General features: G+C 39.7%; 1 protein-coding gene across 6 annotated transcripts in view; it reads left to right on the forward strand.

The window, feature by feature from the left end:
• Positions 1-20,946, forward strand: part of SEMA4D (semaphorin 4D) — a 99,565-nt gene that overhangs the window by 68,331 nt on the left and 10,288 nt on the right. For 4 of the 6 annotated variants that reach the window (XM_037374416.1, XM_037374418.1, XM_037374417.1 and 1 more), the window contains exons 7-16: positions 450-543; positions 1,485-1,598; positions 2,479-2,630; positions 4,335-4,510; positions 4,622-4,778; positions 5,582-5,804; positions 6,234-6,349; positions 10,530-10,702; positions 10,909-10,952; positions 12,097-14,405. In XM_037374416.1, the coding sequence (XP_037230313.1) occupies positions 450-543; positions 1,485-1,598; positions 2,479-2,630; positions 4,335-4,510; positions 4,622-4,778; positions 5,582-5,804; positions 6,234-6,349; positions 10,530-10,702; positions 10,909-10,952; positions 12,097-13,013 (2,166 nt within the window). In that variant the 3' untranslated portion in view covers positions 13,014-14,405. Of the gene's footprint in view, positions 1-449; positions 544-1,484; positions 1,599-2,478; positions 2,631-4,334; positions 4,511-4,621; positions 4,779-5,581; positions 5,805-6,233; positions 6,350-10,529; positions 10,703-10,908; positions 10,953-12,096; positions 14,406-20,946 lie in introns of those variants that run through there. The other 2 variants (XM_037374420.1, XM_037374421.1) reach the window with 1 other exon arrangement.

A 20,946-nucleotide genomic window follows, 5' to 3' on the forward strand; every position in this document is an offset into this window, starting at 1 on the left:
GTTAACATAATCTTAAAAATTGCTAAATCCACTTCAGAAAGCCTTCTTGATTTCTAAAACTCTCAGATTTTGTGCAGGCTAATTCAGTAATTGCCATCTCTTTCCATGTATCAATTAATTTCTCTGCTTTTCCTGTTCTCTGGCTTTTTTTTGGGTGTTCTTTCTTCAGGTCTATCTGGATTTCACTTCTTGTCTTCTGTTCTGTTCTGCTCCTGCCCTCACAAATCATAGGATCACTCACATGTCCTTTCTGTCTGCTGGACCTGATAAGATTTTCTGAAAGTTCATATGCCTTTTATAATCTTAGAAAAAATGCCTTTGATGCTGGAATGTGATGATATAGTCCATGATTTAGTGTTAATTTTTTGGTTACCTTTGCATGAGTCAAGTGGCTGAAAGAAAAGTGCTAACAGTTGTTTTTTTGTGGTTTTCAACTTGATTTTTTGCAGAATTTAATTTCATTTGAACTTGGAGGTAAAAATGAAGATGGTAAGGGCAGATGTCCATTTGATCCTGCTCAAAGCTACACATCTGTTATGGTTGGTAAGTTCAGACTTTGCATATATCTCGTTATTATGTATAAAAATGTTTGATTTTTTCCACTGTCATTCTCCAGTCTCTTGATATAAAAATGGTAGATGGTATCCATATTTTTTATATCTTTACTGTGTATTTAGAGTGACAATGTTAAGTATTTTAATATCTACCTTTAGTGTGTTTCTTAAAAGAACTTACAACTCTAGGTTGTTTTGGGAGCAACTTTTAAAATAATAGATTTTAAACTGTATGTTCAGGTGTTTAACGTATTTAGACCAAGTAGTCCAAATGTACTTCAGCTGCCTTTGTACTATAAATGGCTGTCACTTCAGTAAATTTAACAAGCAGAATTTTTTCGCTTTCTGAAGACATATCCATGAAACAAAACAGGGAAATGACATACACATGCAGTGTATTACTGCATGGTTAGACACCAATGAATCTTGATTTGGTGAAAACAGAGGTCATGGCTGGACCCTGGTGTCAAAAGATCATAAAAGAGAAGTTCAAAGTAACATGAAACAGGAATGAGAAAGAAAAGAACACACTCCTTGCATTGTTGCCCAAATTATTAAAGTTGAGTTTTAATAATAGTGGTATAGAGAGTAAAGTAATTCAAAAACTTCTGTGTTATATCTTAAATAAATTTGCATGTCTGTACATAAACTGTAGGTTTACAAGCTAAGTGTAAAAGTACCACAAAAACAATGCTGACTTGCCAGTTGCTTGTGTGAAAGCAATACTAAACCCAAGTGTAGAAGCGTTAGTCTTGAGAATGGTCAGCAGAAATGTAAACACAGAAGACATGTCTGGGGCAATCTAGAGGAAATCCTTGTTTATCTTTTCTTGTGGGAAGTTTAAGCTTACATAGGCTCCTGAAATATTTATGTACCCTTTTTGGTATCTAGTGCATAAGCAAGTCTAAAATATTTGTTTTTCCGTCAAAGATGGAGAGCTTTATTCTGGGACTTCTTACAATTTCTTGGGAAGTGAACCTATCATTTCACGGCACTCCACTCAGAGCCCTCTGAGAACAGAGTATGCAATACCTTGGCTCAATGGTAAGTGGGTATGAGAAATGGCCCAAACAAATTGGTTTTCCTCCTTCAATGGCACACTTATAGAGAGTTTTAAGTGTCTTACCTGGGGCAACTGTCTAACACCACCAAGAGAATGGATTTTGTTATTCTGGCGTATGCTGAGATGTGAGGGTCTGCCATTTAGAAATCTTTGAAATTTCAGGATTTTTATCATCGTTGACAAGGAAATATCTTCAAGACCAGTTTGTTTTTTATCTATTGTTCATCCTTGCAATAATGCAGCATAGTTATGATATAGTGAGGAAAAGAATGTTTTTGGTCTTTTAACGGTTTTCAAATTGAGCTGGTCATGGTTCCTGATGATTTCAGCTCCTGAATTTCAAAATTCACCTTTTGTGAATGCTTAGAGGCCTTTTGCCAAAGAGGAGCAAAATCATGAAGCTAACATATTCCAAAAGATGCTTTATATCCAAAGAGCACAGAATACAGGGTACAGAGTTGAGTTTTGTAAATACATCTTGTAATGATACCGTCACTTTTAGTGTTTCAGCTAATAGCTGAAATAGAGGAGAGGCAGGCAAGGGAGGATACCTCATCAGGCCTGTGAGTGACCATGCTTGAGTATGGACTAAGGAACATTGAAGTAACGGGATACTTGAGAGATCTCTGTGGTCTGATATCTTACTATTTTCATACAGGGTTTGTGGTTTTGGTGTCTCCTCTATTTTTTTTAGTAATGCTATTCATATTATGTACAGCAAACTGCATAGGCAGGTCAGTGACATGAGAGCAGGTAAATGCAGCGTGAGGTTTGGGTGAAAGAGGACTTCGAGAGGGTCTTTGAGGTAATCATGTTAGTAGTCACACATATAATATAAAATTCTTCTCTTTGCACCTGTAGAGCCCAATTTTGTTTTTGCTGATGTGATAAGAGCAGACCAAAACAGCACAGATGGAGAAGATGACAAGATATATTTCTTTTTCACTGAGGTATCTGTGGAATATGAATTTGTTGGAAAACTGATGATTCCAAGGATAGCTAGAGTGTGCAAGGTGGGACACAGTTCAATTTACTTTTAATCATTTGACTAGAATGTTGTGTATGTTAAAAAGTATTTATTATTGTGAACTTATTGCCAGTTAAAGGGAAGTGGTTGAACCTAGGGAATCATAGGTTCAATTAAATTTTGATCAATTCTTCAGAACTGAGAAAGCCTAATTGTTGCTTTGGGAACAAATACTTGATTTAATTTTGCACAATGGTGAAATTTTAATACATCCAAGGGTTCTGCCCACCCCAGGGGAAAAAAAAAAACAATCACCACAAAAGCCAGCAACAGTAAAGTCTCTCTTCTGGCTTTTTTTTTTTTTTTTTAAACCACACTGAAGTTGAAGTACAGCTCCCTGGGAAGAACTGACTTTGATTGGAGCTGAGTGTATAGGATGTTTGTCGAGTTGCTTTCAAGTAGCTGTATACAAACAAAACTGTAGCTGTGCTCACAGCAGAATAGCTCTTGACTGTGGTGTGTAGCAAATGGGACTTCCATGAAGTGGTTAGCCTGATCTTGTCACACTTGTTGTGCTTAAGTCTCAATGTCTTAAGCTGATTCAAGTATATACTGAGGAGTGTTGGTTAAAAATCTTGCTGATGAAAAAGGTTTATTCCACTAGAAAACATTGATTTAATAACAAAATTTTTTTTCAGTGGAATGTATCAATTTCCTCAGGACCTTTTTTTTCCTAACAGGAGATTTATCTAGCTGTTTCGTTTGGAGGTTGAAATGTTTTATTTTGACTTTACTTTTTATATTTAAACATGGAAGTCAAAACATCAATAACAAGTTAGTGCCCTTGAGATTTCCATTAAACAAGCAGCTGGAGGCAGGTTTACATGAGGCTTATTGTTATGGCTGCCTGCCCACTAACAGCTTGTGCGTGCTTGAAGAGGGGAGTATTGTGGAATGAGAGCTTTATTGCTGCTGTTTGTTTGAAATAGGAGTCAATGGCAAGTTGCAAATCTATAAGCATTTATATTTAATATATTTCATATTTTTGCTGTTTTCTTAATATTTTGCATAACAGCATTGGATAATGATAGGAAATATTAATAATGTTCAAATATGCCCTGCTTTTTGAAGAGAAGTAACAGAGCTACAGCTTGAGTATTAACTGTTTTGAAGTGTTTCTAGTCAATATATCTTTACGTCTTTAAGCTTTAGTACTGCAGATCCTTTATAAAGGTGGTAACTGCTTGCAGGATTAAACCATTGCTGCATTTCTTCTAATGAAACAATGTCAGGCAAGTTTAAGTTCATATTGCAACATTAGAATTTAAATCACAGTTCAGGTGTCACTGAACAAATGCAACGTTACTTATTTCTCTTAAGCGACTGTATAATACTTACATGCTTATCTTAGTTGTTCTAAAAATCAGGTTTTTTTCTAACAGTACATTGCTCATCTCAATTTTTCAAGTGTTGCAGAAGTACAGTTATTTTGTAAGTCTCATATCTTCCCTTTGTGTTGATAAAAACCAATTCAGCACTATTTTTTTGAATCAACTAATTTTCCTTTGGCCTCCTTACTTTTTTGTTTGTGAACATGTTAATGCTTATTTCATGTTACTATAGATGAAATGTGAAATGTTAGAAAATAACAGGGCTTGTAAATTCATGCTGTATTAGTAGTGGTTCTTAAATGCAAAAGTGCTGCTAACTTTCCTTACAAACACCTTCTTATTTTTTTTAATATCAAAAGAGGGACCAAGGAGGATTAAGGACCTTGCAGAAAAAATGGACTTCCTTTCTCAAGGCCAGATTGATTTGTACTATCCCTGATAAGAATTTAATTTTCAATATTATCAATGATGTTTTTATTCTCAAGTCTCCAACTTTGAAGGAGCCAGTGATATATGGAGTCTTCTCTCCGCAACTGTAAGTGTGGTGTAGCCTTTTCCTGGATAAGTGCTTTTAATCTCAATTAGTTACTGTAAGTAAAAATTGCCTTTATGATTTTTATTTCTTTTCTTCTTCCTCAACTTTTAGGAATAATGTGGGTCTGTCAGCAGTGTGTGCATACAATCTGTCTACTGTAGAAAATGTTTTCTTGAAAGGAAAATATATGCAGAGTGCTACAGTAGAACAGTCTCATACAAAGTGGGTACGATACAATGGGGAAATTCCTAATCCTCGACCTGGTGCGGTAAGTTTCTGTAATCTTGGATCTGATGACTAGTCCTTTTTTAGTGCTCAGGAGTAAAGAAAATACTAGGTAACCTGCTAAAGATTAATTTTAGTTTGTCCTGATCTGGATACTTTTTGTTGTAAAGACTTCATAGGAAAACACTGAAGTGACTTATTCTGAACTGAATATTTGGGAATGAAGGTGGGGGTTTTTAATGTATAATGGAGTTATTTGCTGGTTTTTTGTTACTTTTTCAGTTATTTGCTCGGGTTTGTTTCATTATGTTGTTACTAATTTTTTTAGTGTGAAGTAGATGTCAGTATATGCTAGGCAACATCAAATACTTTTTAGTTTAGATGAACAGAAGTATAGCGATCATTGCATTGTGTCAGTAGGTTCAGCAGCTTTATCCAGTGCAGTGCAATGCTCTGCAAACAAAATGTTCATAGTGCTGGGTGTCTCTCACATGTTTCTTACTTTCTCATGTTCCCTGCAGTCATCTTGTTGCTCCTGCTTAATGAGGTGAAAGTTAAAAGTAAAAAAGCATGAAAGTCCAGAAAGAATGTTATCCTGAAATGCACTTTGGGCCCAAATAAGAATGTAGTCCGATGCTCAGGGATTAGTATATCACAGAAGCCAAAGTGCTACAAGACCCAAGGACTTCCCTAGGTAGAATGAGTATAATGTAAAGGTGTGTTTACTGGCCAAAAGAAAGCAGAGAAGAAAATGCGTGTAGCTGCTGTTAATTGTCTGTATTTTGTGCAAGTGAACGATATAATTTGATTGGGGTTTTTTTTGGTTTGTTTCTCCTCCTCTGTTAGTGTATAAACAATGAAGCCAGAGCATCAAACTACATGAGTTCTCTGAATTTACCAGACAAGACATTGCAGTTTGTTAAAGATCATCCTCTAATGGATGACTCAGTGACCCCAGTGGGAGACAGACCTCGCCTAGTAAAACGAGATGTGAAGTATACTCAGATTGTAGTAGACAGAGTCAGAGCTCTCAACAGCACCATATATGATGTTATGTTCATCGGTACAGGTGAGCTCTGCAAAACGTTTTTTTAATGATGTACTGGTTCTTTATGCTGGAGTGTGTTCTAAGAGAAACTCTTGAGACTTCTGTATTTACAGTGCCTCTGCACCAACTGGTGTTTCATTGAAAAGTAAAGGTTCATGGTGAGTAAGTGGAGAATCTTACCTGCTTTGAAAAAGTATTGCAGGAAAGGAACTGCAAAACTGCAACGAGTGCAGCAGAAACAACATAGGAAAATCCCCAAGTGGTCATTCTTTGTCCAAAAATGTTATTTCTTGCTCAGAGCTCTTTTGTGCCAATGGCAACCATTAAACTTGCCATCATGAGTTGTGCGAACAGCAAGCAGATTGAGACAACTTTAAACAATTAAGCAATTTTTCCCTCTGCCTTTTTAATTTCAGAAGCTTACTTAAATATGTTGCTTTGTTGTTTCAGATCAAGGAGCACTGCACAAAGCTATCAGCTATGAAAATGGAATGCATATTATTGAAGAAACACAGCTTTTTCCAAACTTTGAGCCAGTCCAAACTCTCTTGCTTTCATCCAGAAGAGTAAGTGCTATAAGCATCACAGCATTCATCTCATTTTGCTCTTCCACAAAACATTTTAGTACCAGCTTGTAAGACTGACACGATGAAAGAAGACTGTCACTGTGCACAGAGCCAGAGGCTGCATCTGTAATTCATCGCACTACAGCAATGTCATGTATTGCCTGCTGCATTTCAGTGTGTTTGATAGGTAGCAGGCTTCTGAAGGTGTGTAGGTAGGGGGACACAGGTGCGCAGGTCTCCACGTGGACGCCATGTGCAGAAGCTGAAAGCTGTAAAGTATTTTAAGGTACCAGTTTTCAGGTTAGGAGTAACGTAGAAATCCTGACACCTTGTGGCCATTGCAAACAAGGAAAAACCGTCAGGGGTTTAGCAGAGGGGTGGTGTCCCTTTCTCAGGAACTAGACCTAAGAAGAGAGAACAGTCTTGTTTTGCAGACACACACATAAATGTGTAACTAATTGGTTTCTGCTGTCCCAAACCTTTCAGGCTTCTGCATGCTAGGTGTATCAGGAGAACGGTGGTGTTGGTGTGGCTCGGGGTGAGGACCTCTGGTGAGGTTCTGTCTGCCTGGCAGGGTACCAGCTGCATCTTTAGCTGGGAACACAAACCTTGCCGCAGGCTGCAAACCCAGCAGTCATTCTGCGCTATTAATCAATTGCTTGGTTTAACCCTGGAGTGGTTTTATGACAGTGGGAGGATAGCCACTGTGTGTACTTTGTACATGAATTATGCTTCTGGCCCTAGATATTCAGACCTGCAGATCTGTGAATGTCTATGAAATTATTACCCTAAGCAGTGGCTTGTAACATCAGACCCTTCAAACTGGTGAAATTTTTGGTTTTTTAAAGGAAAGAATGGCTCTTTTGAAGTATCTGATAGTAATACTGGCATTCAGTAGCTACCTAGTGATAGATAAATGCTTTGCAACTAGGGATTTAGAAGTACTGCCAAGATATCTTAGAAACAGCTTTTTTTGTGGGATTTTTAATAAATCTTTGCATGCCAACATGATTAACTCATGGTAGAAGGGTGCAAGAGAGCTTTATGCCATAATTCTTTCAAGGTCAACATGCACACTTGTCCTTTCATGCTTATAATAGAAGTCTGGAGGACAGAGTATACTTTTGATAGATAAATGAAAATCAGTGATTAAAAACTTATGTGCTTATAGATTTCGGTAAAGATGTTTATTTTTATATGATGCATCACACTGGCAATTTAATATATATGTGTGTGTATATATTAAAGTTTGCTGATTTCCTCTGCTTCTATTTGCAAGGCAAGCTTCAAATGCCTTGCTTTGACAGGAGGTTTCACCATTTACCCTGTGATAAAAGACAATGATAGATAACTCTTCTAATAAATATGCTAATGCTCATTGTTCTAATTTTGGGTAAATTCTGGGATCATTCATACACTGGCTTAACTATGATTCCCTCATTGCTTGGGAGTGGAAGGGAAATGATAGGCGTTACAGCCTGACACCAAAGACAGATGATCTACAGTTTCAGTACACCCTTGGTAGCCAAGGCTAGTGTAGAAATGATGGCACTGAATTTATTCACTTTGGATCCAGGTGCCATATTCTCAATTCCTCAAGAATATCCTGAAAGGGGGCAGTGTGAGACATGGCATAGGGGCTGCATAGGAAATGTGCTGTCTTTCCACACAGAAACTTCTCTCAAAGCTTAGGATTGGGGAAAAAAAAAAAAAAAACCAACAAAAAAACCCAACCCACTGCATCCTGCATGGCACTGGAGTGTATCAGTGTGTAGCTTCAAGGTAAAACTTCCATGTTTTTAGAACAACTTCTGGCACATAAAGCTAACACCCAAAACTGAAGCAGTGCTGCCTAGCACATTTCCATAAAAGCAGTGGTCCTTTTCAGTGATGAGGAGTTGGGAGGTCAGGTCAGGTGCCAGTCCTGAAAGCTGTGTAATCATGGTACCACCCAAGCAGGGATTACTTCTGCATGCCAGCATCAAAACACAAGTTTCTACCTCCTTGGGTGTCACGGTCAGTTCATGGAAGTCCTTTGTAGAGGTGATACTGATACATGTAGTGGCATCCCATAGTAATTGATTAACCACAAGAAGGTAAAATTGTTACCCTGATGATGGGCTTGAGATCCCTCTGGAGTCAGAGTTCTTTCTGAACACATTACAGCAGTAGTCACCAGACCCTTCCGATATACCTTCACCTTGTTCAGAGGGCAGTGGGCAGTCAGATCAGCCTACAGTAGATCCTCGTAACTCCTGCTTGACTGAAAGATTTGATTGGATTTTTAAAAATGGTCTACTCGGCTCACTGCGTGTTCTCTGAACTCATGGATGTACCAGCTGTGAATCATGCTGAGACACTACAGCCCATGTGCAGTGTTGCTATGTTGGTTGGGTGTTAGCTGGCAGAGCAGTAGCAAGATGAGCAGCGCTTGGTGCACTGGAGGAGCTTTCAGGCAAAGTGGAAAGCATTTCCTAGAAAGTCAGGAGTCTCCAACACTCCAGACTTTCTTCTGTGGGCACTGCAGCATAGTCCAACACTAACCTAAGTTAAATTTTAGAATCAGAGACTGTATTTGAATATATGTCTCTGAGGATTGATTCTCTTTGAAAGTCTGTCTTCCAGCAGTGCCAGCAGATTCTGGTTTGATCCAGTTTTTTTCTTTCATCTTCCAGCATCAAGAGTTTCCTTGAAAGCTGTCTGCATGCTTCATATATGAGATGGATCCAAACTGATTTGTGCTCGGTCTTGTAGCTTCCTCTAGGGACTGTTGTTAGTCAGACTGCATCGCTCATTAGCTTAATTGTAAGATAGACTTCCCCGTGATCATTGAATTAAAGAGACTAACTTGTTCAGAGTTCTTGTGGCAAAACCTCCTTACATCCATAGTGAAAGAGTGATAGTGAGCCCCCAAACCGAAATTCAGCCCTACAGTGCCTTGTTAGTTGTTTTCTTGAGGCCGTTTCTGATGTCTAGACCAAAAATCTGCACCATGAACATGAGATTTTTGAACAAGGTTCCTCTACTAGAAATCTTCCTTGCATGTCTGCCCATTACTTTGTGACCATATTGATCCTGCTGGAGTCGAGCAGTCTTACTGCAGACATGACCCCCGAGTGCATTTCTACATACTGAGATCTGTACGGCTGCAGTACAGGAGAAGCCACTCTTGTGCTTGGATCCAGCTCATTTGCCATGACAACATAGTAGAGTGCCAATAAATCCACTCGGTATTCTGCTCAGGATGAAGCCAGCCCACTGCCAAGGTGGGTTGTGCTGTTTGGCTTTGTATGCACAGCCTCTCAAAAGGACTAGAGGTTAGGTCACTGCTAGCTTTGGGTTGCCATGCAGACCCCTTTCTTGAGGCTTTGCATAATATGTAAGTTTTGAGTGTACCTTCAGCCGTTGGTTTCCCTGAGCTTTGAAACAGATGAGTGAAATAATGCAGCTGCCCACCTTTTATGAGAAGGCCGTTTGAGATGAGTGTGGTCTTTTCCTGCTGTGCTCAGTGAGACATGTTCGGGTTCCCCAGCAACGGTGGGTGAAATAGCCATTCTGTTGATATCCCGCTTTTCCTAGGTGTCAGGCCAGTGCTGTTTCCTGTGAATACTCTCTGGTGTTCCTCTTTGAGTAGCAAGTAGGCAGCTGCATTCGACTCTTCCAAGACTGATGCTGATGTGGCTGCAGAGACCTGACTGGTAGAAGAGCTGAAGGCAGTAGGACTGCTTTGGGTTAACAAGAGCAGGTCCCACATACAGCAAGCCTTGCCTGTTCAGGCTTGTGCACACCTGCTGCAGCCTTGTCATCAGCACAAGCTTGCCTTGCCTTACAGGATTGTCGGTGCATTGGTATTTGTGGAAAAAACTGTGTGATAAAACCGTAGTTAGACTTGGTGACTTCCCGATTTCACAAACTGTGTCTGTTTCAGGTTTTGGTTCTTTTGTCTTTTTGCACTTCAGCATCACTAAATATTTTCAAGATAAGTTTTCCTTTCTAGAAGTATAAGCTAATAAAAATGTGTACTCCCCTCATGCCTCAGTTTTTAGAAATACAGCTGTACTTATGTTAGGTTCAACTCTACTTTTAGTAATTCTTAAATTGTTTCATGAATTAGATTATTCAGCTTTGAGAAAGTGATTGGCTGTGGGGTTTTTTGTTGTGCCTTGTTTCTGTTTTCTAGGGCCAAAGATACCTCTATGCTGGTTCAAATTCTGGTGTGGTTCAGTCTCCAGTGGCATTCTGTGACAAGTATACCACTTGTGTTGACTGTGTTTTAGCAAGGGATCCTTACTGTGCTTGGAAACCCCTTGAAGCTTCCTGCATTGATATTTTTAAAGAAAGTGAAGTCGAAAGGTAATGCTAGTCTTTGATTACCTTACATTTACACTCAATATTGCCAATAACTGGCAATTTTTAACTGAATATTTTAAAATAGAGACTTCTTCCTATCCACCTACGTTTGCTTGTGCTGTTCCGTTAAGATGAATCTTAGTACGAAAGGATGGGCAGGCTGTAGGAGACGAGATTTGAAGTTGTAATACTTGGGCTTCCCTTTACAGGAGCTGGATTCAGAACATTGGTGGAGATGCATCTTCTTGTTCTGGTGAGTTAGTCTTTGAAGAGCTCTTTCACGTGTCTGGGTGGAGAGGTGAAAGACTTGTGTTCAGTTCAGCTTGTGTTTTTGATTATCTGGCCACTTCTTTATTTTAATAGGTATGAGATTCTGCTTCTGAATAGTTGAGCATCTCTACAGCCTGCATGTTATCTTAAAATGTCTGTGTTTGTATACATTTCAGTGTGCAGCGCACACACCCCTGAAATGAATGGGGGTACCTCAACAGCGACTTGTGAATGAAAGCAGTATTTACCATAAGTACTTCTAGTGCAGTACTTCTAGTATCATTTCTCTGTGATACAGCATTTCACATTCTACTGTGAGCCTTGTGCTTGGTTATTGCTGCTGGATCAAATGAAATGACCATGAAAAAAAGCTGGTTTTATGGTAAGAGAGAGGGGCAGCTCAGAATGTGGTACAGAGCCACTGAAGTACCCTCCATAGTGCTCTAAGGCACATAACCACAGGTCCTTGCTTTATAGCATGGGATGCTGCCACCAGATCAAGGAGATCTTAAAGAAGAGTAGTGTTACAGGACTAAGCTGCAGTAAACAAAGCTCTTGAGAGTTTGATATACTCAGTTTTATTTCTAATTCAAGCGAAACATGGACCACTATGAGGGTGTTACTTGTTAGTTTTTTCATTAATTTATGGTGTTGCATTGTGGGTGTGCGGTAAGTGCTGATACTTTTTTAGAAGACTTTGTTTCACTTGAGTAACAGCAGTTTGTTCAGTTTCTTCTTCCATGTTTTGTAGTTGCAGATTTACTTAAAATGTACCAATTGCATACAAAGCGATACAAAGTTCAGCATCTTGCCTCAAACGTTGACTGACTGGTTTCAGATGCATGCTCAGTTGTGGATCAGCAAGGTCTCATCTTTTCTGGAAGTGGAGGCTGTGTTAGAGTTTGAGGTGTCCTGCCTCTTAGTCTGTCTTAATGTCTTGCATGCAGCTGTAGCTTGGTATTTCACTGAGGTCCTTGCATGCTGTCATCTTGGACTTGTGAGTTAATCTGAATGCTGTGATCTTTAAGTTTCTGTTATAAGACTATAGCACAGTCTCGTGAAACTGTATGGATTAAAGCTAATGGAAATGATTGCTGATGCTCTGCACCTTTATTTTGGTGTTCCAGATAAAGTAAGAGAGAATTCCCTACAGCATACGTTCAAGCATGGGAGCACAGCAGAACTCAAGTGTTCTCAAAAGTCCAATCTGGCACAGGTAGTTTGGAAGTTCAAAGACGATGTGCTGAGAGTGGAAAGTCCCAAGTACCGTCTGCTGGAAAAGGCACTGCTCATCTTCAATTTATCAGAAGGAGACAGTGGTGTTTACCAGTGTTTGTCGGAAGAAAAAGTGAAGAATAAGAAATTCTCTCAAGTGCTAGCTAAGCATGTTTTGGAACTGAAAAAGATCCAGCATACCACAGCAGGCCCCACCACAGCAGCTGCACCAACAGAAGGTAATAGCCGTGTGCCAAAAGTGTCAGCTGTATCAACTGAGGGGTCTACTGCTCACACCTCGACCACTCTTATGGTACCAATCACGACAGCAAGGATAGTAACAAAGCCCATTGGCCCTGTCCTAACAAGTGCAGCCTCCAAGACAGAGCACTTCAATTCCATTCCTGACACGGTCCCAGAAAAGACGATGTTCCTCAAGTCAAACGATAACTTCCTGTTGATGTTCCTCTTCCTCTTCTTTTTTATTCTGTTCTTGTGCCTGCTCTCTTACAACTGTTACAAAGGGTACTTGCCAGGGCAGTGCTTGAAATTTCGTTCTGTCATGCTGCTTGGTAAGAAGAAAACTAAGTCAGATTTTTCTGATTGCGAGCAAAGTGTCAAGGAGACGCTGGTGGAGCAAGGCAGTGTCAGCCATCAGAGCGGGGAGCAGCTGAAGCCGGCACACGACACTGGCTACGAGACTGAGCCCGACTATGGGAACAGCCAGCTGCAGCCTGGGGATTCACAGGTGTCCCGAGAGGCCAAGGACAAGCCCTTCGATGTCAAGTGTGAGCTCAAGTATGCCGACTCAGATGCAGAGGGGGACTGAAGGACCCAATCGTTCATTTCAGTGGTGGAAATCAGCTGCAGTCCTGTGACTATTTGAGCGCAGAGAGCGGGTGTGACAGCTGAGCCATAGTGGGGATTACATGCCTGAGCTGTACAGCAAGCCAATTTGTGTTCGGATCTCGCCAGATTAGAGAAGCGGTGTACTTGTCTGCAGACCATAGCATCTTGTGTTGTACTGTCCCTTTTGTTTGTTTTTGCTAAATGGCCAGTTTCAGATCACCATTTGTTCCCAATTTTCCCCCCACCAATCGCTTCACTCTAGTGAACAGTTACGTGCTTGTTCTTCAGCCCTGTTCTTCCATAGGATACAAGTAACTTTCTAATTCAACTGGCTTTAAAAAGTACTTCAGTCTACACATATTTTTAGCTGCCATTAAAAAAAGACCTAGTTTCATTTTAATTCCAAATTGGAAATTAAGTTTAGTTTTATCAGATTGGTAAATTATAGACTTTTGTCCAGATTGGGACATTTTTTTTTCTTTGCTTCTTGTGATTATTTTTAGTTTTATGCTTTCTGTTTTGGCACACTAGGTCTCTTTTAGTTAATTGAAGTTATTTTTAACTGCTCTTTAAGTATCTTAAATGTTAAGGTATAATGGGGATATAGCATTGGCTTGATTTGTGTAAGACTCAGGGATAATCTTGTTTAAAGGCTTTTTTTCTTTGCTGCTTTCTAGAAATTTAGGTACAACAAATATCAGTACAAAACATGGAGTAAGTGGCGGAGGAGGAAGGAAATAATAGATTTAGGAATACTTTTCCTCGCTCCCCCCGTTCCCCTCCTGTCTCCCCCCTTCTGCCTCCCACTCCCACCCTTAACCAGCAAGCTGGACGTAGTCACATTCTATTTTCTATACAAAACTGGATCTTTTGTTAAAGTGAAACAGTACAGGCAAGCAGCTGTCAGTTAGCAGTGACACAGAGAGAAGTTTTTTGCACTGTGGAAGTGAAACAGGAGTTGAGAAGAATTAACTACAATAATTCAGCTAGTGACGTGCTGGAATGGACTGTTAGGATACAGCCTGATGAGAAAACATTGCTGGTTTTTTTTTTTTTTTCAGATTCAGAAATAACTCAGCTTCTTTTTGTGACAAATCTTTGCAGCGTCACCCTTTCTGGATGACACCTTGCAATCTCCTGTGCAACTGGAGACTGAAACTGGAGCTGCTCAAACAAGCATTTGAACTGTTTATGTGAATCATGCCTGCAAACGTGACAGCATGCATTTCTCAGCCTGGTTCACAGCAGCACTGTTTGTCTGTAAAAGCATTTTGTGCGGTACAGTCCTGAAGAATTGTTCCTCTCACTGCATCTTTCTGTAAATACTGCTAGAAGTAGAATACATTTGAACAGTAAATAGCAGTATGCCTGGGCTGCTTTTCTGTGTTCAACTTTCATGCGAACATAATTTAGACCATCTTAGTGTAAACAGTTTATATTTTATAAGATTCAGTTTGGTTTTATTTTTCTATTTTTAATTATGTACATATAACAGAATAAATATTAAAATAAATTGTATTATATCTTGACTTTTATGAAACTTGAGACAATGACACTGCTTTCCGTATTTCAGGTACCTAGTGCTCCTTTTGGTTTCTTTTAAGGGGGAAAAATGAAAACTTTTGCTATCTGCAGCTGATTCTCTTAGCTTTAGTTGAGTGGGCTATAACCCAGGGGAGTGGGATTGGAAGGATGGAATAAGAAACGTGGGTGAAGGAGGAAAGCACTCTTCTCTAGGGGCCTAGGGACACTTCCTATTAATACCCTCCTAAAATTCATTTGTCTTTTTGCATTATTTATTCAGTGTGTGATGTATTTCTTACAACTTTTTTCCTTAGTACCCTTTCTTTTTTTCTTTTCTGTCCTCTTCTGTCACACAGCCTCATCTCCTATACCTTTCCCTCCTACTGGTACCTCCTTTTTGTCCTGTGTGGGAAGTGATTCACCTCCTTCACCCACCAGTACCCAGCCTGATGTTTGGTCTAGCACAGACCCTGTAAAGGTCATGTTGTTGCCACCTTTCCTAAGTGACCAGGCACAGCATGTTAGTGTCCGGGGACCCTTTCACCTCTTCTGTCAAGCCACAGGTAAGTTGGAGGACACCTGTATAAACAAGCATTTTCTGCATTAGAGGTTTAGATACGTCCCCATGTTTTCCTTTTTTGCTGTCTTAAAAAAAAGGAGAGAGAGAGAAAGAAAAAGACTATTTTAGGATGTATTGTCAGCATGCTGTTACCAAGAATCTGGCACTGTGAATACTGTACTGTAAAATGCAGGCTCTGATTTAGCAGCCTACTTTAGCATATTAATAGTCAATTGATTTTAATAGACTCCCTTGCATGCTGAAGGAGTTCACTGAGTCGTGGTTGCATAAGGCTGTTTAAATATTTTCACTGCCAGTATGTATGCCGCTTAAAAAATACACTTCTGTTGGATTTTAATTTAGTGTCTGTTCTGGACCAGGTCAGTTACTCCTTTTTAGCCCTAACTTATTTCAAGTGGTAAAGTACTTGCAGTAATGACAAATTATGAAGAATATATTATCTGATGTGTACAGGAAAAGGACAAAGCTATTTTTTCTATAGAATTCCAGCATTTGTCAGCTTTTGTTCAGATAGTAGTTTCCTGTTTAAGATGAGTGAGATTTAATGGATCTAAACAGGTCTTCAGATGTAACCTTTTTCCTTAAAAGAACAGATTACAGATAAGGATTACTAAGTAGTATTGTTTCATATTGGTCTGTCTCTAGTAAGTGTGTATGAGTGTTACATACACTCAGATCAAAATGCATGAATCTTTATTACAGTAGGTCTAAAAAGAAGAACAGAATTGTAGAATCATGTAGTTTAGAAAAGACCTTTCAGCCGTAATTTGTTCACTGTTGCTATACACAATTCAGAAACTTTGTTGTTCACCATGAAAAAAATTGTAATAATAGCATAAATAGCACAAAGGATTTAAACAGTCTGATAATAGTGCTACAGATCTGGAATTTATTTTAAAATTACTTTTTTCATCTGCAATATCTGATTTAACATGGCACTCGTGCTGGTTTTTAAAAGTAATTGAAATTGCCTTGGCATTGAGACTTAAAAGATGGAGCGGAGTCCTGAGGTTCGACTGTGGAATTCAATCCTGAGGTGGTGGGGATGAATAGTGGAAGCTGTAACAAGAATCAGACGTCCAAGAGATGCAGTGATGGCTCAGGCACAGGCAAAATGAGTGAGCTGTGGAGGCATTTCTGACTTCTCTCAGAAAGCAGTGAAGGACTGGACTTCGTGTTAATGGGTGGGGGATTTACTGCCTTTGTGAAATGACATTTGGCTGATACATCCATCACACTCTTCTCTTACCCAGAATTACAACTTCATTCCATTGATCTTTTTAGAAAACCTGACAAATGCAAACCAGCCTACCAAACTGATGCAGGTCTAATGTATCTTTCTGGGATCTGCATGGGAGGATATACGACTCTTTTGTGGGGGAGGTGGGGATGGGGCTAAGCAAATGCTTTTACTAGGAGGGAATTTGTTCACATTCCTCCAATATCTGTTAATATTTATATAAACGTACCTGTAATGGAATCTTATTTCCCTCAGCTATGAATATAAGGTAAAACGTGTTTGCAAGGGGCAGAAGGGTTAAATGGGACTGACAAGAGTTAAATGCCATACCTGGTCTTCTTCGTAAAGGATAAGGTATCAGCAAATGCGTGATGCAAATAAATAGACTGCCACATCATTCAGGCAAAAACCTGGAGCTCATTTTTAATTAAGTTTCTAATGTTATTTTTATGAGAATTAGTGAATCTCTTCCTCGTTTTTTTTAAATTGTAAATGTCTGTTTCAAGCTGTCTGGAAACTCAGCAGGAGTAGGTGAGTTCTGTTACTCATTTCTTAGTCATCCCACATGTTTTGACCTGAAAGCTCACCCAAGGATAATACTTTACAACCTTGTAGCAGGCTCATTGCAACAACCTTAAAGTGGGTACAGCACCAACAGCCACTTGTCACCTATTGTGTGGTGGTGTTTTTTTTAAAAATGAGCTTTTCAAGAATGGAGTACTCCTGCCCTTCGTGAAAAGGACAGAATAAATCCTTCACAAACTGCCTCCCAGTTCCTCTCTCTGCTCCCCTGAACTGTGTCACATCTTCACATTTTTTCAAAGATGTGTCTGCTAGATACACACTCGAGCAAATGCTAGGTTTCCTGTAGAATTTATCTAATAGAACTTTTCTCTCCCATTACAGACTTTAAATCCTTTAAAGACATTTGAGGCAGGCTTCAACTAAGTTGAACAAAATACTGCACCATTTGGTGCAGGGGAGAGGTGGTGAGTTAGTGATGTATGCACCTGCTTTATATTTTCTCTGGTGTGGTCTGTTGCATTTGGATATAATGGAAACACCTTTTCTAGCGGTTCTCGTTCTGCTTAAAAATGTTTTTCTGCTACCTGCTCCACCACCTGTAGACTAGTTTATTCTTGATCTTAACTTTACAGATGAGTGACATACTAGAATGTCCCGAGTATGCTGAGCAACGATTTAAATCCATTTATAATCAGGAACAGTGTAAAACATTATGCTTTATTTGTGTTTCTGGCCTGCAGTCAGACTCCCTGTGTCCATGGTGTCAGTAAGTCTTAACGTCCTCCCTTAGTCTGTCTGAAGCTGGAGCTTTTCCATAATGGGTTTCTTAATTTTCAGTCTCATTAAATTAATCCTGGAAGTGAACGTGATAGTTCTGTAAACTCAGAAATCCTTTTCAAAAGAGTTATTTCATGGGGATATGAAGATGGGTGTTAACGCCCATGTACAATGCCTGTTCCCTGTGGTTATGCTATTCTGAAGACAGTGCCGGAAGGCTTCCCACATGGAAAAGATCCACAGCTTGCAAGAGTCAGAATTGCACATGATTCACTACAGTTTTTCTCTCTGGCGAAGCCTGAAGTTGCACTGAAAGACATGCAGAAGGGTGGGGAAAACATGATGCACCGCTCTTCACTAGTCACTGCAGCACACCGAGTAAAGTCTGGACAGAGCGTCTGCAGAGTTATGTCTGAACCAGACATTGCCCGAGGCTGTGCCCAGATGTTGAGGGTTGGCTGTACTGGTGTCACCAAGTACTGGTGCAGCACGGGTCTCAGGAGTGGGGCTCAAAAGTCCCCATACCCCAAGGGTGTGCCCAGTTCGACCCTGGGAAGAGGAGCTTTTCTGTTGGAGACTGATTTACCCAGGGAAATGAGGAAGGTTTTTCACTGGGACTGGCTTCATAAGTCATTCTTGGGTGAGATTTTTCAGATTAATTGCATCCCCAGTGATGCCCTGCGGTGGTCTGGTTGGCTAACCTGGTTCCGTGCCTTCAGAGCTCAGTTGGAGTGGCACAGGTGTGTGCAGCACCCGGAGCAGACGGAGCATGCCTGCACCCGAAGGTGCAGTGCATTACAGCATGTCAATCTATTAAAATGGAGTTTACTTCAGTTGTTACTTTGTACTCTTACCAGAACAGAAATATCACATAGCAATTTTCCATGGACACACACAACTGGTTCTGTAACCAGCTGCAGTTTTCCAGCTTTTTTTTTTTTTTCTTTTTGTGAACTGTTGTACAAAATAGCCCCCAGAACACCTCTTCCTGCCTTTGTTACTGAGTGTTTCTTAATAATTATGCCGGTGGACAGATACATAATTTGGTTTTGGAACCCAAAAATAGTTTAAGTGGTAGCCTAGAAATGAAAAGTCTCCATCTCCCAGGACAGTTCCGTCCACTGCACAAATATTTTAAAACTTTCTAAAATTTTTTAATTTTTATGCAGTATTTACATGGTGATGCTTTGTTGAAGCAGTACCCTTGACTTTAATCTGTGTGGTTGCATAGTAATGTAAGTGGTTGTTTTATCTTCATCCTCATGGGAATGCTAAGTTTGTACCTTGTTAAACATTTACATATCCCACTTTACGAATTAGCTTCTCCGCAGACCTTTGGTGTTTCACCATATGCTGTCTGCCTACTGTAGCATCTTTGGCTACAGTAATCTGATAGTAGCTGTTACTTCGCAATTTTGCAGTTTTGTATCACTTCTTTCAGTGATTTCTGCACTGACTGAATATTCATCACTTAAAGGCATCTTGGTACAACAAAACCATTCCTTTATACAGATCTCTGACGTGACACCTGCCTTTCATTATTTGAGATGCATGTGGAAGATAAATTGAAAAATTAAATTGTTTCCTTAATATAGTAGGTTATAAAATCACATAAATACTGCAGACCCATTTTGCATAAAAATCAGAGACCTAAAAGTATCCTCATAATTTAATGGCCATATCTTAGGGCTACAGTTATCTTACTAGAACATTGGCACTTCTTTTTTCAGACATCAGGGCCTGCTGCGGCACCCTTACATCTAACTGTATGCAAAACCAGCAGCATTAAACACCTTTAAGTGTTGGTGTTATTCTGGCTATGATGGCTTCCTCCACAGTGACTTCTGTAAGACAACTGAAGATTAATTTCTGTAAGGACTGTGACATGGATGATGCATTCTTGAATTCTGGCATCAACAGCACATTTTGAAAAATTTCTGTAGAACTTCCTTCTGCTGTGTACTTCTATATGTAAAGGCTATAGTCAAGCTAAGAAATAGGTGGAAAGGTGCGCAGAAAAAAATACTTTGTTTTTTAGACTATATTATTTTCTTGTAAGGACTAGAATAAGCTCAGTATAAACATAACTCAAGCATAAGGCACATCAAGTTAAAAAAAAGGTGAGAATTAGGAAAAGCTGAGAGTAAGAGTGTCTTACTAATTCTTCCTCAAAAGATTTCCTTCATATTCTTTTTTTCTGCTGAACAGAACCTTACCTTGCAGTGTGCAGCTGACCGCATTCATACAGGTTTTTCCTGTGCAGTGAATAAGAGGTGCGGTTGGGAAAACTCTACCTGTGTGACTTTTGATAATCAATAAATGCTTAAAATGTAAGAGACACCAAAACATTTTTCTCCCCATTAAGAAATCAGTCCAGTTAGGACTAGTAATTGTAGCCTGCAAATAATTATTACTGTTGTAACATGCTTAAAACATTTCAAACTGCGTGCGTGTTGTGGTGTATCCCATATATACCAGTAGGTAAGTGTTCTTGTACACTCGTTGGTAGATTTTACCACCTACACCATACGTCAGCAGAGGGCTTAGGTAAATTAAGCCCATTGCATCGTTTTAAAAGTTTTTGATTGGTATCTGAATGGTTTGAATAAGCTATCCTTTTGAGAAAATTTGTCAAAAAGTCTCCCCTGAGCCCAAGGGAAAGAGCCAGTTACCCCTGTGAAGGAGGAGCACCTCTGTGAAGCTGAAGCTTTGCTGCTTAGTTGTAGTTCAGCTCTTCAGCTTCTGGAATTGGGTGTTGCTCAGGCCGTTTCCAGAGATCAGCTGATGTCACCACAGAACAGGCAGTATTCACCATTTGAACTTAATAAACATGCGATTATGGGGGGACTAGAAGGGTACAAGGAAAAGAGGCATTACAGAATCCATGCAGCTTTTATAGTATGACTAGGTGCGTATAAAAGTTTTCCTTCACACTGGGGTCTTTGAGATCCCAAAGTAACTTCTTACTTTCAGCACATGTCTTCTTTCAGGAGAAGGATTTCACTTGGGTGGGTATTTGTTTCCATGTATCATTTACTTAGGTTTTACTTGACCTCCCAGCTTAGCCTACCTTCTTTTGCAATTCAGCATTAATATTTAAACTTTTTCTCTTTGCAGATACACAACTCTGAATCAGTAATGTCTCAGCCTGGAGTCATACACTGGTACTAACTCCTAAACATTGGCTATGATCAAGAAGCTGTATTTCCCACTCCTGCCTACAGATATGTGATGGTTTTGGAGTGGTGTCTGAGTCTCTGGAGCATA

Source organism: Falco rusticolus, chromosome Z (assembly GCF_015220075.1).
Source record: "Falco rusticolus isolate bFalRus1 chromosome Z, bFalRus1.pri, whole genome shotgun sequence".
Classification (NCBI taxonomy): Eukaryota; Metazoa; Chordata; class Aves; order Falconiformes; family Falconidae; genus Falco; species Falco rusticolus.